The sequence below is a fragment of the Ctenopharyngodon idella genome, chromosome 23, assembly GCF_019924925.1.
Source record: "Ctenopharyngodon idella isolate HZGC_01 chromosome 23, HZGC01, whole genome shotgun sequence".
In the NCBI taxonomy this organism is placed as follows: Eukaryota; Metazoa; Chordata; class Actinopteri; order Cypriniformes; family Xenocyprididae; genus Ctenopharyngodon; species Ctenopharyngodon idella.
Genome location: NC_067242.1, coordinates 21,394,560 through 21,412,823, shown reverse-complemented (window position 1 = coordinate 21,412,823; position 18,264 = coordinate 21,394,560). Strand labels below are relative to the sequence as shown.

Below are 18,264 nucleotides of genomic sequence, written 5' to 3'. Positions count from 1 at the left end.
CTTGAGGCACTCCATATTTGAGTGCTGTAAATATTAGTCTTTTTGCGAAGACTTCAGATGATGCCTACTTTGTATCAACATTTAAAACTGTCAAATATTAGTATTATATTATAGCTGTACATTACTGCCATATCGACATTACTTTGAAACACTCATCTGTCAACACAATGCTTTCTAACTGTAACACTAAAACAAGCAATTGCTGTAAAGCTGCTTTGAAACTATATGCATTGTGAAAAGCACTATACAAATAAACTCAAATTGAATTGAATTAAAATGAATGTGCCATTGTATCTAATTCTAATTGGCACAGCTGAGCTGTAATATGGCTAACCTGAGTACAGCCAGGTTTTTCAGAGTCTCTCCGACACGAGGGTGCAGTCGGCCAAGACTGTCCTCATATACCTTTAGAGCACGCTCATACAAAGGCAGTGCATCACTGTGCTGCTTCTGCAACACAAACACACATCCCATGAGTCACATCATCAAATAACAATGTGGACTGGATAGTTTTACAATTCGACAGGTGGTCAAAATCTGAGATGTTTCTAACCAGTTGGCAATAGAGCACTGCGAGGTTAACCAAAGCGGTAGCAACACTGGGGTGTTTGGGCCCGAAGCTTTTCTCTCTGATCTCAAGAGCTAGTTCATATAGAGGAACTGCCTTTTCCAGCTTCCCCTGGAATGCACACACACACACAATTAAAAAGGGTCAGGAATTCATTAACAATATTAAAATGAAAAAACACTGCAAAATTACTCTATGCATAATCAGCACTTTACTGCTACATGTTATGCAGAGCTGGTGTTTTGTGAGTCTTTCCTGTGGTTTCTCACCCTGCGTTTGTAGAGCATGGCCAAGTGTTTGAGTGTATAAGCAAGAGATGGGTGATCTGGGGCGAGAGCTCGTTTGCGGATGTCTAGTGCTTTTTCGTACAACTCCTCGGCATTCTCATACTCTTTTCTCTCACTGTGGAGCGAGGCCAGGTTGTTCAGAGACTGAGCACAGTCGGGGTGATCCGGCCCCAGTACGCGCTGACGCATCTCCAGGGATCGGGTCAAGAACATCTTTGCAGCACTGGGTTATAAAAAACCAGCATGTTAAAATTCCCATTGTATGACTGCAAATGGGAAATGCATATTATGAATAAACTACTAAAATACTGCAAAAATAAGAACAGTTTACAAACTTGTTTAAGCTTTTTCAGAGATGATTGACACTCCTTTCAAAGTTTCCATTCATTTCAAAGCACATTTTAGGTGCCCAACAAGTACAAAACTTAAAATTTTAGTGCTTATCTTTTTGGCCTTACTGATCTACTTCATATATTAAATTACAAACCCGATTCCAAAAAAGTTGGGACACTGTACAAATTGTGAATAAAAAAGGAATGCAATGATGTGGAAGTTTCAAATTTCAATATTTTATTCAGAATACAACATAGATGACATATCAAATGTTTAAACTGAGAAAATGTATAATTTTAAGGGAAAAATAAGTTGATAAGTTGAAGTTTAGGAATAGGAATGTTGTCCCATTCTTGTCTAATACAGGCTTCTAGTTGCTCAACTGTCTTAGGTCTTCTTTGTCGCATCTTTCTCTTTATGATGCGCCAAATGTTTTCTATGTGTGAAAGATCTGGACTGCAGGCTGGCCATTTCAGTACCCGGATCCTTCTTCTACGCAGCCATGATGTTGTAATTGATGCAGTATGTGGTCTGGCATTGTCATGTTGGAAAATGCAAGGTCTTCCCTGAAAGAGACGACGTCTGGATGGGAGCATATGTTGTTCTAGAACTTGGATATACCTTTCAGCATTGATGGTGCCTTTCCAGATGTGTAAGCTGCCCATGCCACATGCACTCATGCAACCCCATACCATCAGAGATGCAGGCTTCTGAACTGAGCGCTGATAACAACTTGGGTTGTTCCTGTCCTCTTTAGTCCGGATGACATGGCGTCCCAGTTTTCCAAAAACAACTTCAAATTTTGATTCGTCTGACCACAGAACAGTCCATTTTAAATGAGCCTTGGCCCAGAGAAAACGCCTGCGCTTCTGGATCATGTTTAGATATGGCTTCTTTTTTGACCTATAGAGTTTTAGCCGGCAACGGCGAATGGCACGGTGGATTGTGTTCACCGACAATGTTTTCTGGAAGTATTCCTGAGCCCATGTTGTGATTTCCATTACAGTAGCATTCCTGTATGTGATGCAGTGCCGTCTAAGGGCCCAAAGATCACGGCCATCCAGTATGGATTTCCGGCCTTGACCCTTACGCACAGAGATTGTTCCAGATTCTCTGAATCTTTGGATGATATTATGCACTGTAGATGATGATAACTTCAAACTCTTTGCAATTTTTCTCTGAGAAACTCCTTTCTGATATTGCTCCACTATTTTTCGCTGCAGCATTGGGGGAATTGGTGATCCTCTGCCCATCTTGACTTCTGAGAGACACTGCCACTCTGAGAGGCTCTTTTTATACCCAATCATGTTGCCAATTGACCTAATAAATTGCAAATTGGTCCTCCAGCTGTTCCTTATATGTACATTTAACTTTTCCGGCCTCTTATTGCTACCTGTCCCAACTTTTTTGGAATGTGTAGCTCTCATGAAATCCAAAATGAGCCAATATTTGGCATGACATTTCAAAATGTCTCACTTTCAACATTTGATATGTTATCTATATTCTATTGTGAATAAAATATAAGTTTATGAGATTTGTAAATTATTGCATTCCTTTTTTATTCACAATTTGTACAGTGTCCCAACTTTTTTGGAATCGGGTTTGTATTATCTCTTCACCAGAGATTGAATTGAGTGATCATTAATTGATCATCCATCTTGTGGTTACTAGGGTGTTCTGGATGGTTGCTATGTGGTTACTTACTGGTCCAAGTCATGATAGATATGGTTTAGATATGACATTTCCTCTATTATTTACATTCAAATAAAATATTTACCATAAAATAAAAAAACTAAATATTTCCAAGAGACAGCATAATGAAAACAGCAGGGGGCCTATAACAGACCCTTGAGGCACTCCATATTTGAATGCTGTAAATATTAGTCTTTTTGCAAAGACTCCAGATGATGTCAACTTTGGATCAACATTCAAAACTGTCAAATATTATCATTGCATTATAATATTACATGCATTATATTATATTATATTATATTATATTATATTATATTATGAATAAACTACTAAAATACTGAAAAATAAGAACAGTTTACAAACTCATTTAAGCCTTTTCAGAAATGATTGACACTCCTTTCAAAGTTTCCACTCTTTTCAAGGCAAATTTTAGGTGCCCAACAAGCACAATACTTAAAATTTTAGTGCTTATCTTTTTGGCCTTTCTGATCTACTTGATATATTATATTATTATCTCTTCACCAGAGATTGAATTGAGTGATCATTCATTCAAAGTGCCATTATTTATTATATTGTCAGTGTTTTGGTGTTGAGTAATGAAACTCTGAATCTCACATGACCTCCTTATACTCAGAGAATGGTTTGCCATGCTGTGATGATTCTGTGATCAGATGACTTGTGAGTTCTACACTGCAACTGTGCTTTGTACAAAGATATTTTTGTGAACAATCTTCTTTGAAGGACAATCAAAATATCAATGCGAGTGTGCAGAAATAGAATAAGCAACGTGTCTCATGGGTATGGTTTTGTGACCTTTAAACACTGCCATGATGCAAAAGCTCATGGGCAAACCAATGCGCATCACATGGGCCCAACACATGACTATTAATGTCCTAGCAATGTCCCAGTGACAGGTTTGCTATATTTGATGCCATCTGAAAATTTGGGGAAGTTCTGCAGTGTAGAGATGTCTGTGACAGCAAAGGCTAACCTAAAGAAAAAGAGAGTAACTCTGATGCACTGAGGTCATTTATTTTGAGCAATCTACCCCCAGATGTGACCGAACAAGAGTTGCATGCAATATTCTTCCCATTCGACCATTAAAGGGGTTAGTTCACCCAAAAATTCTGTCATTAATTACTCACCCTCATATCGTTCCACACCCGTAAGACCTTCGTTCATCTTCAGAACACAAATTAAGATATTTTTGATAAAATCCAATAGCTCAGTGAGGCCTGCATTGAAAGCAAGTTAATTTACACTTTCAAATGCCCAGAAAGGTACTAAAGACATTTTTAAAACAGTTCATGTGACTACAGTGGTTCAACCTTAATGTTATGAAGTGACGAGAATATTTTTTGTGCGCAAAAAAAATTAAAATAACGACTTTATTCAACAATATCTAGTGATGGCTGATTTCAAAAGACTGTGAATCTTTTGTTTCGAATCAGTGGTTTGGAGCGGCAAAGTCACGTGATTTCAGTAAACGAGGCTTCGTTATGTCATAAGTGTTTCGAAATTTCAATCATTCACGTGACTCTGGCAGTTTGATACGTGCTCCGAACCACTGATTCGAAACAAAAGATTAGTAAAGCTTCCAAGCTTCATGAAACAGTGTTTTGAAATCGCCCATCACTAGATATTGTTGAATAAAGTCATTATTTTGTTTTTTTTTGCCACACAAAAAGTATTTGCTTCTCTTCATAACATTAAGGTTGAACCACTGTAGTCTAGGGGTGACCCTGAACAGTCGACGATTCGATGCTTCGATAGGAGGAGCCTGATTCGACTACCAATCTCACAGTCGAATCTTCGCAGAGGTATTTTGAGACGAGATATGGGGGTGCTCAATATCTGATTTCACATAGACCTACCAGTTTTAATAAATATTTTTAATGTGCGTGAATAAATCCAACCACCCCTGTAACAGATTTGAGTGGACCATGACCGACAGAGGACCATCTTGGCGGCAGGGATTAAATCTTTAAATTTCTAAAGTGCAGAAAGAAGAAAATCTAAAGTGTAGAATTGGATGCACTTTGAAATGGTAAAAGATGATCCAAAAAAATGTAAGATGCAAGTTACCACTCAACAACGACAAACACTGCAGCGCGCTTCTGCCGGCCAACGTTAACGAGTTGACTAGCGCGCTATTTGAAAAGACTCAAACGGACACAGGCAGATCGCGTGAAAGACTGGCTTTTTTTCCTCTCGATTAGGTAGGCCTAGGGTACAAGTGATTTTAAAACATTTCAGCCGGTTCTAATTTGATTTTTGGAAGCTGTGAATGTTTAGCTAAAAAGACTGCAACTCCAGTTTAGCGTTTATTGTCTCTGCAGTTAAAAAGACAATTCTGGCTATAATTTCGTTATTTTAAAGTTCTCCTGTAGTCAATTATTTTATCACTTAAAACTCATCTTTGATCATCAAAATGACATATTTAACATTAACATTTTTTCCAGTGAAAAAAAAATTCTTCATGCCTTAAAATAGCTTGAATATAACTCTACACCCTTGCCTAATTTAAAATTCAAGGATCAATGAATATGCAAATTAGCCCTGCCTCCACTCGCTCGCAGCAGCTCAAAGAGTCTACTGTTGCTGTAGTGACGAGCAATATATGCTTATATATTGTTTATATATATGCTTATATATTGCTATATATGCTTATTTAACTTTATAGTGTTAAATAAAAAACCTTTTGTGCGTAACGTTACCGTCAGATGAAATCCTGCAGGCGCCCGTGCCTTCTCAGTAGCCTATATGGAATAAATGCACAGCCTTGAATGAGTGTAGATTTCCAGCGTATTTACTTGAACTCATCAGGTAGGCTAATATCTATGGTTTGATCCATTCCAGATCTAGCCAAAATAAGAATTTAAAATGGACTGAATAAAGCTTTCTCCAAACTTGATGTGTGATGCCACACTGACTGACATATGCATACGAATTATGGTCACACGCCCAGAGCAATATTGTTTTAGCTATGTTTTATAGTATTAAAATATTTCGAAGGTCAAAAACATGAGCTTTATTGGCTTTACTTCAAATCAGCTGTGACTTTACTTTGCCGTGATATGCGCTCGCACACTTGGAACAGCCCTTGCGACGGTTCTGTCGGACACATAACAATTAAAATTATTAGCCTTTTGCTTGACTACGTTATCAAACAGCTAATAGTAAATATATCTCAGAGTCAGACAGCTGACTTTTAACAATTAGTATCCCAAACGCTTTGAACAACTCAGAACGTCAGTGGAGAAACGCAAATAGTTCATCATAACACCATAATATACATCATAGACTCGCTATATTACTAAATCTACACAATTTTTCATATCAACAGAAAATATACCGGGATAACCCTCTCTCTTCTTCAGAGCGGTCATAATTAATGATATACTAAAACCCGCCGGCACGTTGTTTTGATTGATTGACTACAAGGTAGTCTGTGACGTCACAAGCACCCACTATTTCAAACCACAGGTTTTAGACTGTCTTTGGTTTACTGCAGTTTTAAACATAAAATACTCAGCAATGGTGCTGTCTTATGAATTTGCACATGGTTTGTCTTAAAGCATATTAAAAACACTACATAGACATATAAACAACATTAAAAACTTGATTTTCACCACAGGGGGTCTTTAATTTAATTTCTTTAATTTATTTATTGATCACTCTAGGTTATCTAATTTAACTATTTGTGGCTTGTGTTTTGAATATATGTTCCCCCGCACTTTAGGCATTTTGCACTTGTGACTTGATTATGACTATTTCATTTTTTAAATTATTTTTATTTATTAGAACGGTATATTCTGTTCTAATTCAATTCTGTAAATTAATTTTTGATTGTTTTTCGGTGCATCGGTGAGTTAAAGCTTGCTCGCACAGGCAATTTAGCCGATTTAATTTGATTTGCCGACATGTGAAATGCATATCTATCTGCAGTGTGGCTTTTCTGCAGTTATTCATATATTTTTAAGGTTTATTGATCCAAAATGCTTTTAGATCATTTTCTTCTGTATCTTTGTGTGGTGTTCTGTACATCGTGGCTGTGAATGTTTAGCCACATTGCCTTTCATTTCAGTTTAAAAAAGATATAATCATTGTCAGTTTCGTCTATCACTTGACAGGCAGTTTGGTCGCTTTATTAGAAAGTTGTTTCCCTGTGCTGTGTGCGAAAGAAAATAAAAGTTGTCTTAAGGTGCATGTATAGGCCTTACTTCATTTTCCGCGTCCCGCTCCATTTCGTGCACAGTTGAGCGCGCAAGCCTTTCAAAGTAGCCGATACTCCCTTGGCCTTGAGCGCGGAAAGAGTTTGTGTGCACTATCTAGTGGACTGCTGTTTTTCAAGCACCCCCCTGCCTCCTCTCACACATATATGATTCGACTATCAGTCGAATATAGGCAATCTGATTTGAATCTGATTCGACTATGTAAATCCGTAGTCTGGGACACCTCTACTGTAGTCACATCAACTGTTTTAAATATAACTTAAGTACCTTTCTGTGCATTTGAAAGTGTAAACTTGCTTTCAATGCAGGCCACACTTAGCCAACAGATTTGTGAAAAAATATTTGTGTTCTGAAGATGAACGAAGGTCTTACGGGTGTGGAACGACATGAGGGTGAGTAATTAATGACAACATTTTTATTTTTGGGTGAACTAACCCTTTAAGAACCTAGCAAAGGACAAAGAATGCACCTGCAACATGCCACATCCTGTCAAGAAAAAAGAAGCCAGACTGAAACCATCAACGAAAACAAAACAGCTTCTTGTCAAGACGTCAATTAGTAGTCACCGTTATAGGAAATAAAATATGCAAATACTGTAGTTTTGAGCTGCTCAGTAATCCGAGTTGGCATCACTCTTTTTGCCCATGCATTGATGACACAACCAGAAACAGAAGAAATAGACATTCCCATATGGTGTACAGACCTGCTAATGCTGGAAAAACTCTAAAGTTGAGGGAGCAATCCAAAAAAGAATCCTAATGCTAAAAATTCATATAAAAATATAAAAATGCTCAAACATTTTATGATGTGAAGTTAATGCAATTTGTATCATGAATAGATGCATTTCACTGGTATTTGTAATGGCTACTGAAATTTTGGTATCATGAAAACGTCTCAGTATGTAACCATGGTTCCCTGAGAACAGGAACGAGACACTGTGTTTGAAACGAATATGGGGAACGTCAACACGTGAACCAGTGTCTGAAAACAATTATCAAATCTCACCAATCCTATTGGCCGGCGACAGCCTATGACGTCATAATAGACACGACCCAGAAGTATAAAAGGAGTGCCTAGAGAAGCAGTCAGTACCTATCGTCTGAAGGGACTGTTCAGCAGGCAGCCCCAGTGCATGGCAGGTAACGCAGTGTCTCGTTCCCTGTTCTCAGGGAACCATGGTTACATACGTAACCTGAGACGTTCCCTTTTGAAAGGGAACTCTACACTGCGTTTGAAACGCATATAGGGAACGATATACCCACGCCGCCATACTTGAGGGGAGTGCATGCCAAAGATGGCTAGACAAACGTCAGAACTAGCAGTTTCAACTGAAATGCCAGAACCACTCCCCCTACGGGTCATACATAGGCTGTCAGTGACAGCATTCCCTGTGGCCAACAGCCCAAGCTATAAGCTTAATTCCACAGAAGGCCTACCAAGGCCGCTCAAAGGCTTCTGGGACCAAACTTCTTTTCAGAGAAAAGAGGGTACCTCTAAGGGAATGTAGCCAGGGGGCCCGAAGGAACCCTAGCCAGTCACTTGTCAGGGAACAACGTCAACCCTGAATGCCACCAGGGAGGCCAACCTGGTCTAATTAAAGTAACCTTGTCTTGGCCAACGACCTGTCTGATAACAGAGTCTCAATTCACATACTTCAGAGAAGATATCCAGTAAGAGTGACTGCAAGAGGTAGTAACCAACTCAGACCAGAACGTAGAGACGGGCATCCTGGAGAGCAGGACTCAGCTTATCGCTTTTTACCCTTACCAATGAGGGGAGTAACACTCTGCTCAATCCTAGGATCTACTCAGCACCTGATTATTTACACTGAGGAGGCTATGCACTCTAAAGGGACCCAAACAAGGGGAGCACAACCAGCCTAGGGGCTGATCTTGAATAGGGAGGCCTTCAACCACTGACCAGACTTAGGGAGCTAAGTACTATGCAGAACGACCCTCAAACGAGGGGAGTACTGGGCTCACCTAACAGATAAACCATACTGTAGGCACAAAATCATGGAGGCCCAAGAAGGGGCCTGCAACATGACGTAATTCTACATTGTGTAGAAATATATCATAGCAGCCTTGCAAAAGGCCAAACATGTGAAACTACATGCTTAATCTGCTTAAAAGACCCAGATGTGTGGGGGGGGGGGGGGGGGGGGGGGGGGGGGGGGGGGGGATAGCTTAAAGGGCGGCCTGTGAAGGCCACACACCTAAAGCAGCTCACTTGCTGATAAAGCAAGAACCCACAAACATGGGAACTTGTTCAGATTGAAACAGAGTTAAACTAGCAGATAAGACTGTAGTGTGCCCACATAACAGTCTATCGACACATTCCGACAAGCAGTGTACTCAGTAAAAACACTTTTTACTCTTTAAGCAAGAGGAGTACAGACCTACGCCATCATGTTCTTGAAGGAGGCCCAAACAGGGCCTGCGACTCCAGAAAGACACGTGGCATCAGCTCGTGGCAGTGACTAAGCTCTAAGGGAGCCAATATGAGAACCAAACTATCCAGTGAGGTTAACTATTTAACTCAACCTGAGCTTAAATCTGTTCAACACATTCCAACAGGCAATGTACTCAGTAAAACACTTATACTCTTTAAGCAAGAGGAGTACAAACTACGCCAACATGCTCTGAAGGAGGCTCAAACATGGCCTACTACTCCAGAAAAACACGGGCGTCAGCCAGTGGCAGTGTCTAAGCTTAATCTGAGAACCAAACTATCAAGTTAGGTTACCTAACTTAACTCAGCCTGAGCTCAAATCTACACATTCCAACAGGCAATGTACTCAGTAAGAAACGCTTTTTACCCTTACAGTAAGGGGAGTACAAAGAATATATGCTGCCATGCTCTGAGGGAGGCCAGTACCGGCCTACTACTTCAAATGATCACAGGCATAAACCTGTGGCAGTGGTAGTTTTAAGTGAGCAAACTCTAATTAAAAATCTACCAACAAAACTTGTGATACAACAAGCTATTGTACTCTGAAGGAGGCCCAAAAACAAAGCCTTCTACTCCAAACATAACAATCAAATCTTTTGGCAGTGTTTAACTCTAAAAGGGAGCTACGTAGGAACCAAACTGTATAAAGAGGTTCCCTAAACAAACTCAACCTAAGCTATGCATTCCAACAGGCCATATACTCAGTAAAAAACATTTTTACCCTATTAGCAAGGGGAGTACAAACTTAGTCACCATGCTCTGAAGGAGGCCAGAACAAAGCTTATTACTACAGAAACAGGTGCTAACCTGTGGCAGCAATAGAGTTATTGGGCTCACATCGTGTAGGGCAAAAAAATAGAACTGAAGCATTAACAACCCTAAGAAACAGGAGAACGCTTTACATTTCATTCATACTACCCTGATATTTCAAGGGTGGATGCTTTTCACCAAAGACAGTAGATATCTGTACTGAACCCTAGGGAACAGGAGCTTAATGAAAGCTAACACTGTTTCACTCAAACTTGAATGTTAATTCAAGGGGTTCAGGGGAAAAGACTAAACAAAGTATAGAATGAAAGTTCTAGAAAAGTGGGGCCTCAGCAACACTAGCATTCTCTTATACACATAGTGATAAGGGGCCTACCACCTGAGACAATGGCACCAGGGAGACTAGCAATAGCCTGCTACCTTAGCTGCTATCTATCTTGCACCTACACCAAAGGGGTAATGGGCCTTGGCCTGACAACTCTGATAAGAGGAGGCCAGAACTAGGAAACTACACTCTCCTGACAGGGGTAGTAATGCATAGGGTGAAATGCTTCAGTATATCACCTAAAACCTAGTTCTAGCCTAGGCCAGCTAAAGCTGTGGGCTTATCTAGCCACACAAAAGCATAGATCTGCCTGGGCTTAAACTTAGCCTCTAAAACTCTCAACAGAGAGGAAGCAACTCTGAAAAACTCTAAAATAAGAACTCAGACAAGCCAAACAATGTCAGGCGGCCCTGAAGGCCGACGCTTAACATAGATCTATCTGAAGTAAAAGAGTGCCAATCTCTAAACAAACTCTAGCTATAACCAGAGGAGAAAAGCTACTCTACCATATGGTGGCTGTAAAGGTGGCCATATAACCAACACAAAGATAATCAACCTAATGGGAACTTCAGGGCCCTAAATCCCCTAAATTTTTTTACACACCCAGGAAAAAACTATACAGGAAGACTAAGGTCAACACATTTAATATATAAATATAGACCAAGGTTACTCTCTGCGGCTCGAACAACGAAGACTTACCATCATAGAAGGATGGAATCTATGGTTCTTTCAAGCCTGAAAGAACCCCTTTACTATCAAGCCAGAAGGTGAGCCGTCAGAAAAATATTCATCATGGGCCCAGCCCTCAGCCTGAATGTAAGAAGCGCCTGGGTCAAATAAATCCATTACTCAGGAGGTGGAAGGAGGGTAGATGCAGCTACCCTCATGGAGAGGAAATCAGTCACAGATCCTGCTTCTTCCTGGAGTCCCGCCTTCTCTGAGACCTGCTCCGAGGAGGAGGAGGTGCCCGAGAGGCCACACTGGACTTCTGGCCCTGTCTCCGATCCTCGAATCGGGACAGACTAGGACCTCCTGTCTCTCTGGGCCCAGGATCAGATCTGAGCGGTATGCAGGTTTTAAACGCTGCCAAGCGCACCTTTGCCTCTCTGAACTTTCTCACCACTGCCTCAACGGAGGTACCAAAAAGTTCAGAGGGTGAAACTGGCGCATCGAGGAGAAAGCCCTTTTCTTTCTCCCCGATGTCAGCCATGTTCAGCCACAGATGTCTCTCCGTGGCCACCATTGCTGCCATCGATCTTCCGACTGAGGCAGCAGTCTGTTTAGTGGCCCGGAGAGCCAGATCTGTGGTGCGGCGCAGCTCTTCTACCGCCTCAGGGGACAGACCTTGCCCCTGATCCAGATCCTTCAGCAGATCAGCCTGGTAAGCCTGTAACACCGCTATGGTGTATAAGGCAGCACCAGCCTGACCCGCTGCTGCGTATGCCCTGCCATTCAAACGAGAAGTCATCTTAAGGGGCTTGGAAGGCAGGACCGTGGCTTCTAGTGTCGGAGCCCGCCCTGTGACGAGATAGTTTGCAAACGTCTCGTCAATAGGGGGCATCGACACATACCCATGCTGGCTCAATCCCTCAACATCAGCGAAATTAGCCAGCTGATGTCGGTGAATACGAGCCGAGTATGGGTTCTTCCATGCCTTCTCGATCTCAACATGTAGATCAGGAAGGAATAGAAGGCTCACGGGGGCTGTCGGGTTATGGCCAGAAAGGAACCGCTCGTCGAGCTGTCCGCGTGCGGCCCCTCTCTTAACACGCTCCCAAGGCAGCTGCAGCTTGCCAGAAGCGCGCTCCATAACCTCGAGCAGCTCCGAATACGCAGGGCAGGGAGGCTTTGAAGTTTCAGGCTCACCCGCTTCCTCTTCAACCGCCATTTCCTGCTCTCTTGGGCTTAAAGCCAGAAGAGCACTCGCTGCTGGATCTGATGATGTCAACAAGAGGACATCATCATCATCCAGCAGCTCACCTTCGTCAGCCACTGGGGGTTGAGAGAGATTTACACCTCTCTCAAACTCCTCAACGAGCTCCACCTGAGATCCCATTGATTTCAGCCACCGCTCTGCCTTAGCACAGGCGGGACCAGAACCACCAGGCACAGATGCCGGCCCCTCTTCCCTCGAGAAAAGGGCCAGACGAGAGCGGAGCGTCTTCATAGGCAGACGCTCACAATTTACACAGACAGCGCCCTCAAGCACGGTCTGTGCATGCTCTTCTCCCAGACAAAAAAACGCACAGATTGTGTGTGTCATCAGGTGTCAAAAACCTGGGACACGGATCCACACACTTCCTGAAACGTTTGTTAGACATAGTAATTATTCTTACCAGATTCGAAGAATCGCAATCAGACAAAACAGTCCCTGAAGACGAAAAGACTGACTGCTTCTCTAGGCGCTCCTTTTATACTTCCGCGTCTATTATGACGTCATAGGCTGTCGCCGGCCAATAGGATTGGTGAGATTTGATAATTGTTTTCAGACACCGGTTCACGTGATGACGTTCCCCATATGCGTTTCAAACCAAGTGTAGAGTTCCCTTTCGATAGGGAACTAAACCCAAGTGTTAAAAAAACTGTATTACACTAAAATATTTTCCAAGACAAATAGTTATTTTAAAGGACATTTAGATATTTTTCTAATTTTCCATGACTGGAAAACTGAACTGCAAAATTCCAGGTTTTTCAGGATGTCTGGGAACCCTGTGTCCTTTTTCATATGTACTAGCCTGTATGAAATGATAATTTACTCACTCCAGGTTGTTCTGTAGGTAATAAAGCACTCCAAGCTCATTTAGAGTCTTGGCACAATCTGCGGAGTCTTTGCCAAGAGTCAGTTCCTCTAACTGCAGTGCCCGTCTCTTCAATAGTGCGAAACCAAACTAGAGAGAACACACACAAATACAATATGAGAACAACTGTTTTTCACTTCTCTGAACTCACAGTAGGTTGAATGGGACCAAATGAGACCATGGGAAAAAAATTTACTGGAGTTGATTTCCATTTCCTGTATATTCCGGTGCCTTTTAATTAAACAATTACATCTTCTTTTAAAAGTGACCCGTATATCCGATATCTGCATTTACACTAACGTTACACAGTCTAACGTGAAATACGCTTAACGTGGCTTAATGCATTAAGACAGTAATATTAAAAGACCAAACTCTGCACACAATTTATTAATCAAGCATACTATGTATAGAAAAGCAGAATATGAAATCAATGCATTTAATTTAGTGACAGAACTCATAGAAACATTTTTAATGCAATAGTTACATCCTGACGACAAAATCATTAATTAGTACCGATTATAAGTACGCAGATCCACTGTAAACATTCATGTGTTCTAATGGTCTGGTGGTAGAAGTTTTGCCAAGCATGTCAGAGGTTTTGGGTTCTAATCTGCTCTCATATATTTTTTTCCTTATTAAAACCAAATGTGTTCATCAGTGATTGCATATCAAGAGCAGGGACATGTTTGTGTGTATTTTTTATTTTTATTTTATTTCACCGGAATTTAGAGAGTCTCCACAACATTTAGCAATAGTTTGAAGTGCTCGTCTGTGCAGGAGCTGCCGTCACTGACGACAGGGGGAAAAAAAATGGAATTGGGTCACTTGAACAATGCAGTGTAAATGCGGCCTTGAGATGGTAAAAGTGAGTGGGTCCAATATCACTGGTCTTAAAAAGTGGGTGGGTCTTGTCCCACCCACATACAATGGTTCCGACACCCATGAATGAGACACTAATGTGCCTAAAGGTTATTATTTGGCCTTACTCACCATGTGGCCCTTCTGTCGTGCTGTCTTCTGTCTGATCTTGACTGATCTCTTTCTCAACTTCTCAGCCTGCTCATATCTAGGTAAAATAAAACAGAATATGTTTTGTGTAATGTATATGATGTATATGATGTTAATGTAATGTATTGTACAATATATTTTACTTATTCATGAATAAAGGGTCTAAAGGGATCTGTTCCAAACCATAGAGAGCTGCCTACTTTTTGTAAAATATTGTCAGAATGATTTTTTTTTTAACTATTTTTTTTTTTTTTTAGAATGATTTCAGAAGGTTCATGTGACACTAAAGACTGTAATAATGTAATAATGTAATAATGCTGAAAATTCACCTTTGTCATTTGAATAAATTACATCTTAAAATATATTCCAATAGAAATCAGTTATTTAAATATTGCTGTTTTACCATGTTTTTGCCCTTAGTGAGCATAAGAGACATAAAAAAGACACTTAAATTCTTAAAAATTCTTGACCCTAAATCTTTCAGTAGAGAACTACAAATAAAATACAGTTCTATATATTTAAAAATGAAATATTTCATGTATTTCTTGTGCTTATTTGACTATCAAGTTGTTAGCTTAATAGCTTTTGACCAATGAATTTTCATGTCTTTTCCAGTTATTTGTGATTTTGTATAATTTCTCTATTTATAAATATATAATATACAAAGAACAATTTCTAGTTTATGAAATATTTGACAGCTGAGGTTTACTAGAACAATTTATATTCAATACTTTTAAGATGTCCAGGCCTGTAAATCACAATTTAAAAATGTTCTGATATTTCCACATTTACTAGGTTTCCATGGTTCTTGAACTGATTTGCTGGTTATTTAGAGGGTTTCAGTTTGGTCATCTGTGAGGTTCTGTTTCGTTTAGGGTTCTGTCTCAGAAGTAGTTCTCTACGTAGACAGAGAGGCAGCTCACTAGATTTTGGAACAAAGCCTCTGTAATATCCGCATACTGGAGTATGTAATTAAAGATGCAGTAAGCGATTTCTGGGAAACTTCTGGGAAAGTAGATCAGATCGAGCACCACAACACACTTGTAGCCAATCAGCAGTAGGGGGCGTTTACACTCATGACGAGGGAGGAGAGAGAGTGAGCAAGAGGGAGATTTAAAGGGGTCATGAATTAAGACATCAATTTTTCCTTGAGCTTTTGATATATAAGAGGTCATTGTACTATAAGAATATTCAAAACTGAAAACTTTTTTGTTAGTCCAATAAAAGCTTTTATTGACACCAGGCCCAGCGAACAACTCATCCCGGAATGTGCATATCTATGTCATAGATGGGTGAAACGTCGCCTCCGCAGAAGAAATCAACGCCTACTTCATCATTGCAATGTTAGCCCCACCCACTGGCATGTTAGTGAGATGTTGAGGAGAGAAGAGCGATACAGGACTAAAAATAACATTACCTTTCAAAGGACCCTAATGCAAGGAATATGGTTATTTATTTTCAACAATGTGTATGTCTCAGTTGAGTATTATTTATTTGTATTCTGTACATTTCAATGTGGATTCTTTGGTCAAGTCAAATTACATTTCGGCGCAGGCTTTGCAAACAGACTTTTACGACTTTGTGAATTCTAATGCCTGATCTGATATGTAATGATTCATGTAGTCAGATGTTCTTTGTCTATGTGTCAGAGATTGTGTTCTGGACTCGCGCCAAAACTCCTGTTTCATTCAACAAATCTCTTAGTTACATCGCATTTGCCCCGTTAGTTATGATGAAAGCATTTGTTTGTGTGCAGAAATTAAGTTGCAATTACGAGATCACTGCTTTCATGCGCTCAACAACATGTCTGTGATCGGCTACAATGTTCATCACTGCAACCTTTCATGCCACGATATAAACATAACGCCATAGATCTAAATGTAATGCTATAATCAACACTTTTCATGATTAGTTAATCTTTAGAGCTGCAATAGTAAAAACGTGAGTTTTCGAGAGAGTAATACTTAGCTATTTCATATGCAAAGATGTTAGCCAATCACAGCAGTGGGTGTTTACACTTAAGTCTCACAGCAGACATGCCCCTTAAAACAGAGTGTTCAAATCAGAGGGCTAAAATCAAGGTAGGAAAAATGCCTTTTATTTCTAAATTATGACAATTTTTTATGTAAAAAGCATACTAACATTATAAGTGCGCCCCAGGAAACATTATAAAACAACGCAGTTCATGGCCCCTTTAAAGAACGACTGTGGAAAGAGAGATGCCTTAGAGACATTAGAAAAGGTCAGAGGAATACCACTGGAAAAAGAAGGGTTATAATCAGATGAGCTTTAGGAACTGTGTTAATATTAGAAAAGCTTTCCAGAGCTGGAGAGACCTAAGCCAACAGAGGTTGCGTTGTTTCTGCTCCATACAAGAGTAAAACTAGTTTTAAGTGTAAGCTGCTGGAAAATAACAACAAACTCTTGCTTGTATATGCTCTTGTGTACTGCATGTCAATTTTTCTGTTCTTCCTTGTCGTTTATTCATCTTCGTTTTAGATTTTGCGAATGATAAAGAGAAATCCACGCTTGCATTTTGTGTTTGTGCATTTTGGGGGCAGAGCAATGAACGGAGAGGTGTATTTGTTTGAGTTGATTTCAAATATCAACAAAGATGATTCTCAGAAATCACTTACTGCACCTTTAGGAAAAATGTTCTGTACTTGTTTTGTTTCTGGTAGAGGAGCGAAAGTGAGTCTAGTTCTCTAGCGACGGTGCTGTGTTCAGGTCCATAAGCGTTTTCACAAATCTCCATAGCTTGTTTGTACAACTGCTCTGCGTTTCCAAATTTTCTCCAATGAACGTAAACCCCTGCCAGCTGGTGCAGGGACTGAGCCACACTTGGGTGGTCTGGGTCCAGAGCCGTCTCACGGATCTCTAAGGAGCGCTGCAAGGGGGCCACCGCCTTGAAACAACACATTCACATAATTTATACACGCTTTAAAATGAAATACAGATGATCATCAGTCTTTTTGTCTGCATCACCTGGCTGAGCAGTCCCAGGTCTTTGAGGAAACGGCCCAGCGTCTCGTACAGGTTAGCCAGTCGGCTCATGCTCTGCTCACTCTCACAGCTCTTCTCAAACTCCTTCAGTGAGTCGAAATACTCGGTTGCCATCGAGCACTTATCCTTACCAACAAACTGCCAGTACGCCAGCAGCTCTGAGAAATGACCCCTAAGGACACACATCAGATAGACTTTATTTTAGACACATTCACATACATACAGAAGAATATATAGAGCGAGAACATGAGAACGTACCTCTTGTAGAGGTTTTGGGACACAAACAGGTTAAGCAGACTCATCTGGAGTTTACTTTGATCTTCCTGCTGCTGCAGTAACCATGGCAACTCATCAGCCACCCTCCACGTCACTCTATCTTGCCTGAATTATCAAAAATTATTCAACAAAACAATACAGCATGGCAGCTATTTGTAGATAAATGCTTTGTTCTTAGACAATATCAGGCATAAAAACTGTTTGTACCCCCAGTCAATATGACTATATACAATACCAATGACAATAACAATATCAAACAACAACAATGATAATAATAATACTAATAATAATAATAGAAATAAATGTTTTTAGTTTATTATTATTTACATTATAAAAATATATTACTATTGCAATAATACTATTGTACTGTAAAATAAAAATGTAATAATTATTATTATTATTGTTATTATTATTATTATATACTTTTATTTTACAGTACAATAATATTATGAACCAAGCCTCTCTGAGAAAAATGAAAAAAAAAAAAAAAAAAAAAATCACATTCCTGCAATACACATAA

General features: G+C 40.1%; 1 protein-coding gene across 1 annotated transcript in view; it reads right to left on the bottom strand.

The window, feature by feature from the left end:
• Window positions 1-18,264, bottom strand: part of nphp3 (nephronophthisis 3) — a 42,806-nt gene that overhangs the window by 1,989 nt on the left and 22,553 nt on the right. Inside the window, exons 20-27 of the mRNA XM_051883043.1 lie at window positions 17,727-17,849; window positions 17,451-17,640; window positions 17,129-17,370; window positions 14,448-14,523; window positions 13,420-13,547; window positions 838-1,078; window positions 554-679; window positions 335-450 (exon numbers count right to left, since the gene is read on the bottom strand). Coding sequence (XP_051739003.1) covers window positions 335-450; window positions 554-679; window positions 838-1,078; window positions 13,420-13,547; window positions 14,448-14,523; window positions 17,129-17,370; window positions 17,451-17,640; window positions 17,727-17,849 — 1,242 coding nt within the window. The remainder of the gene's footprint in view (window positions 1-334; window positions 451-553; window positions 680-837; window positions 1,079-13,419; window positions 13,548-14,447; window positions 14,524-17,128; window positions 17,371-17,450; window positions 17,641-17,726; window positions 17,850-18,264) is intronic.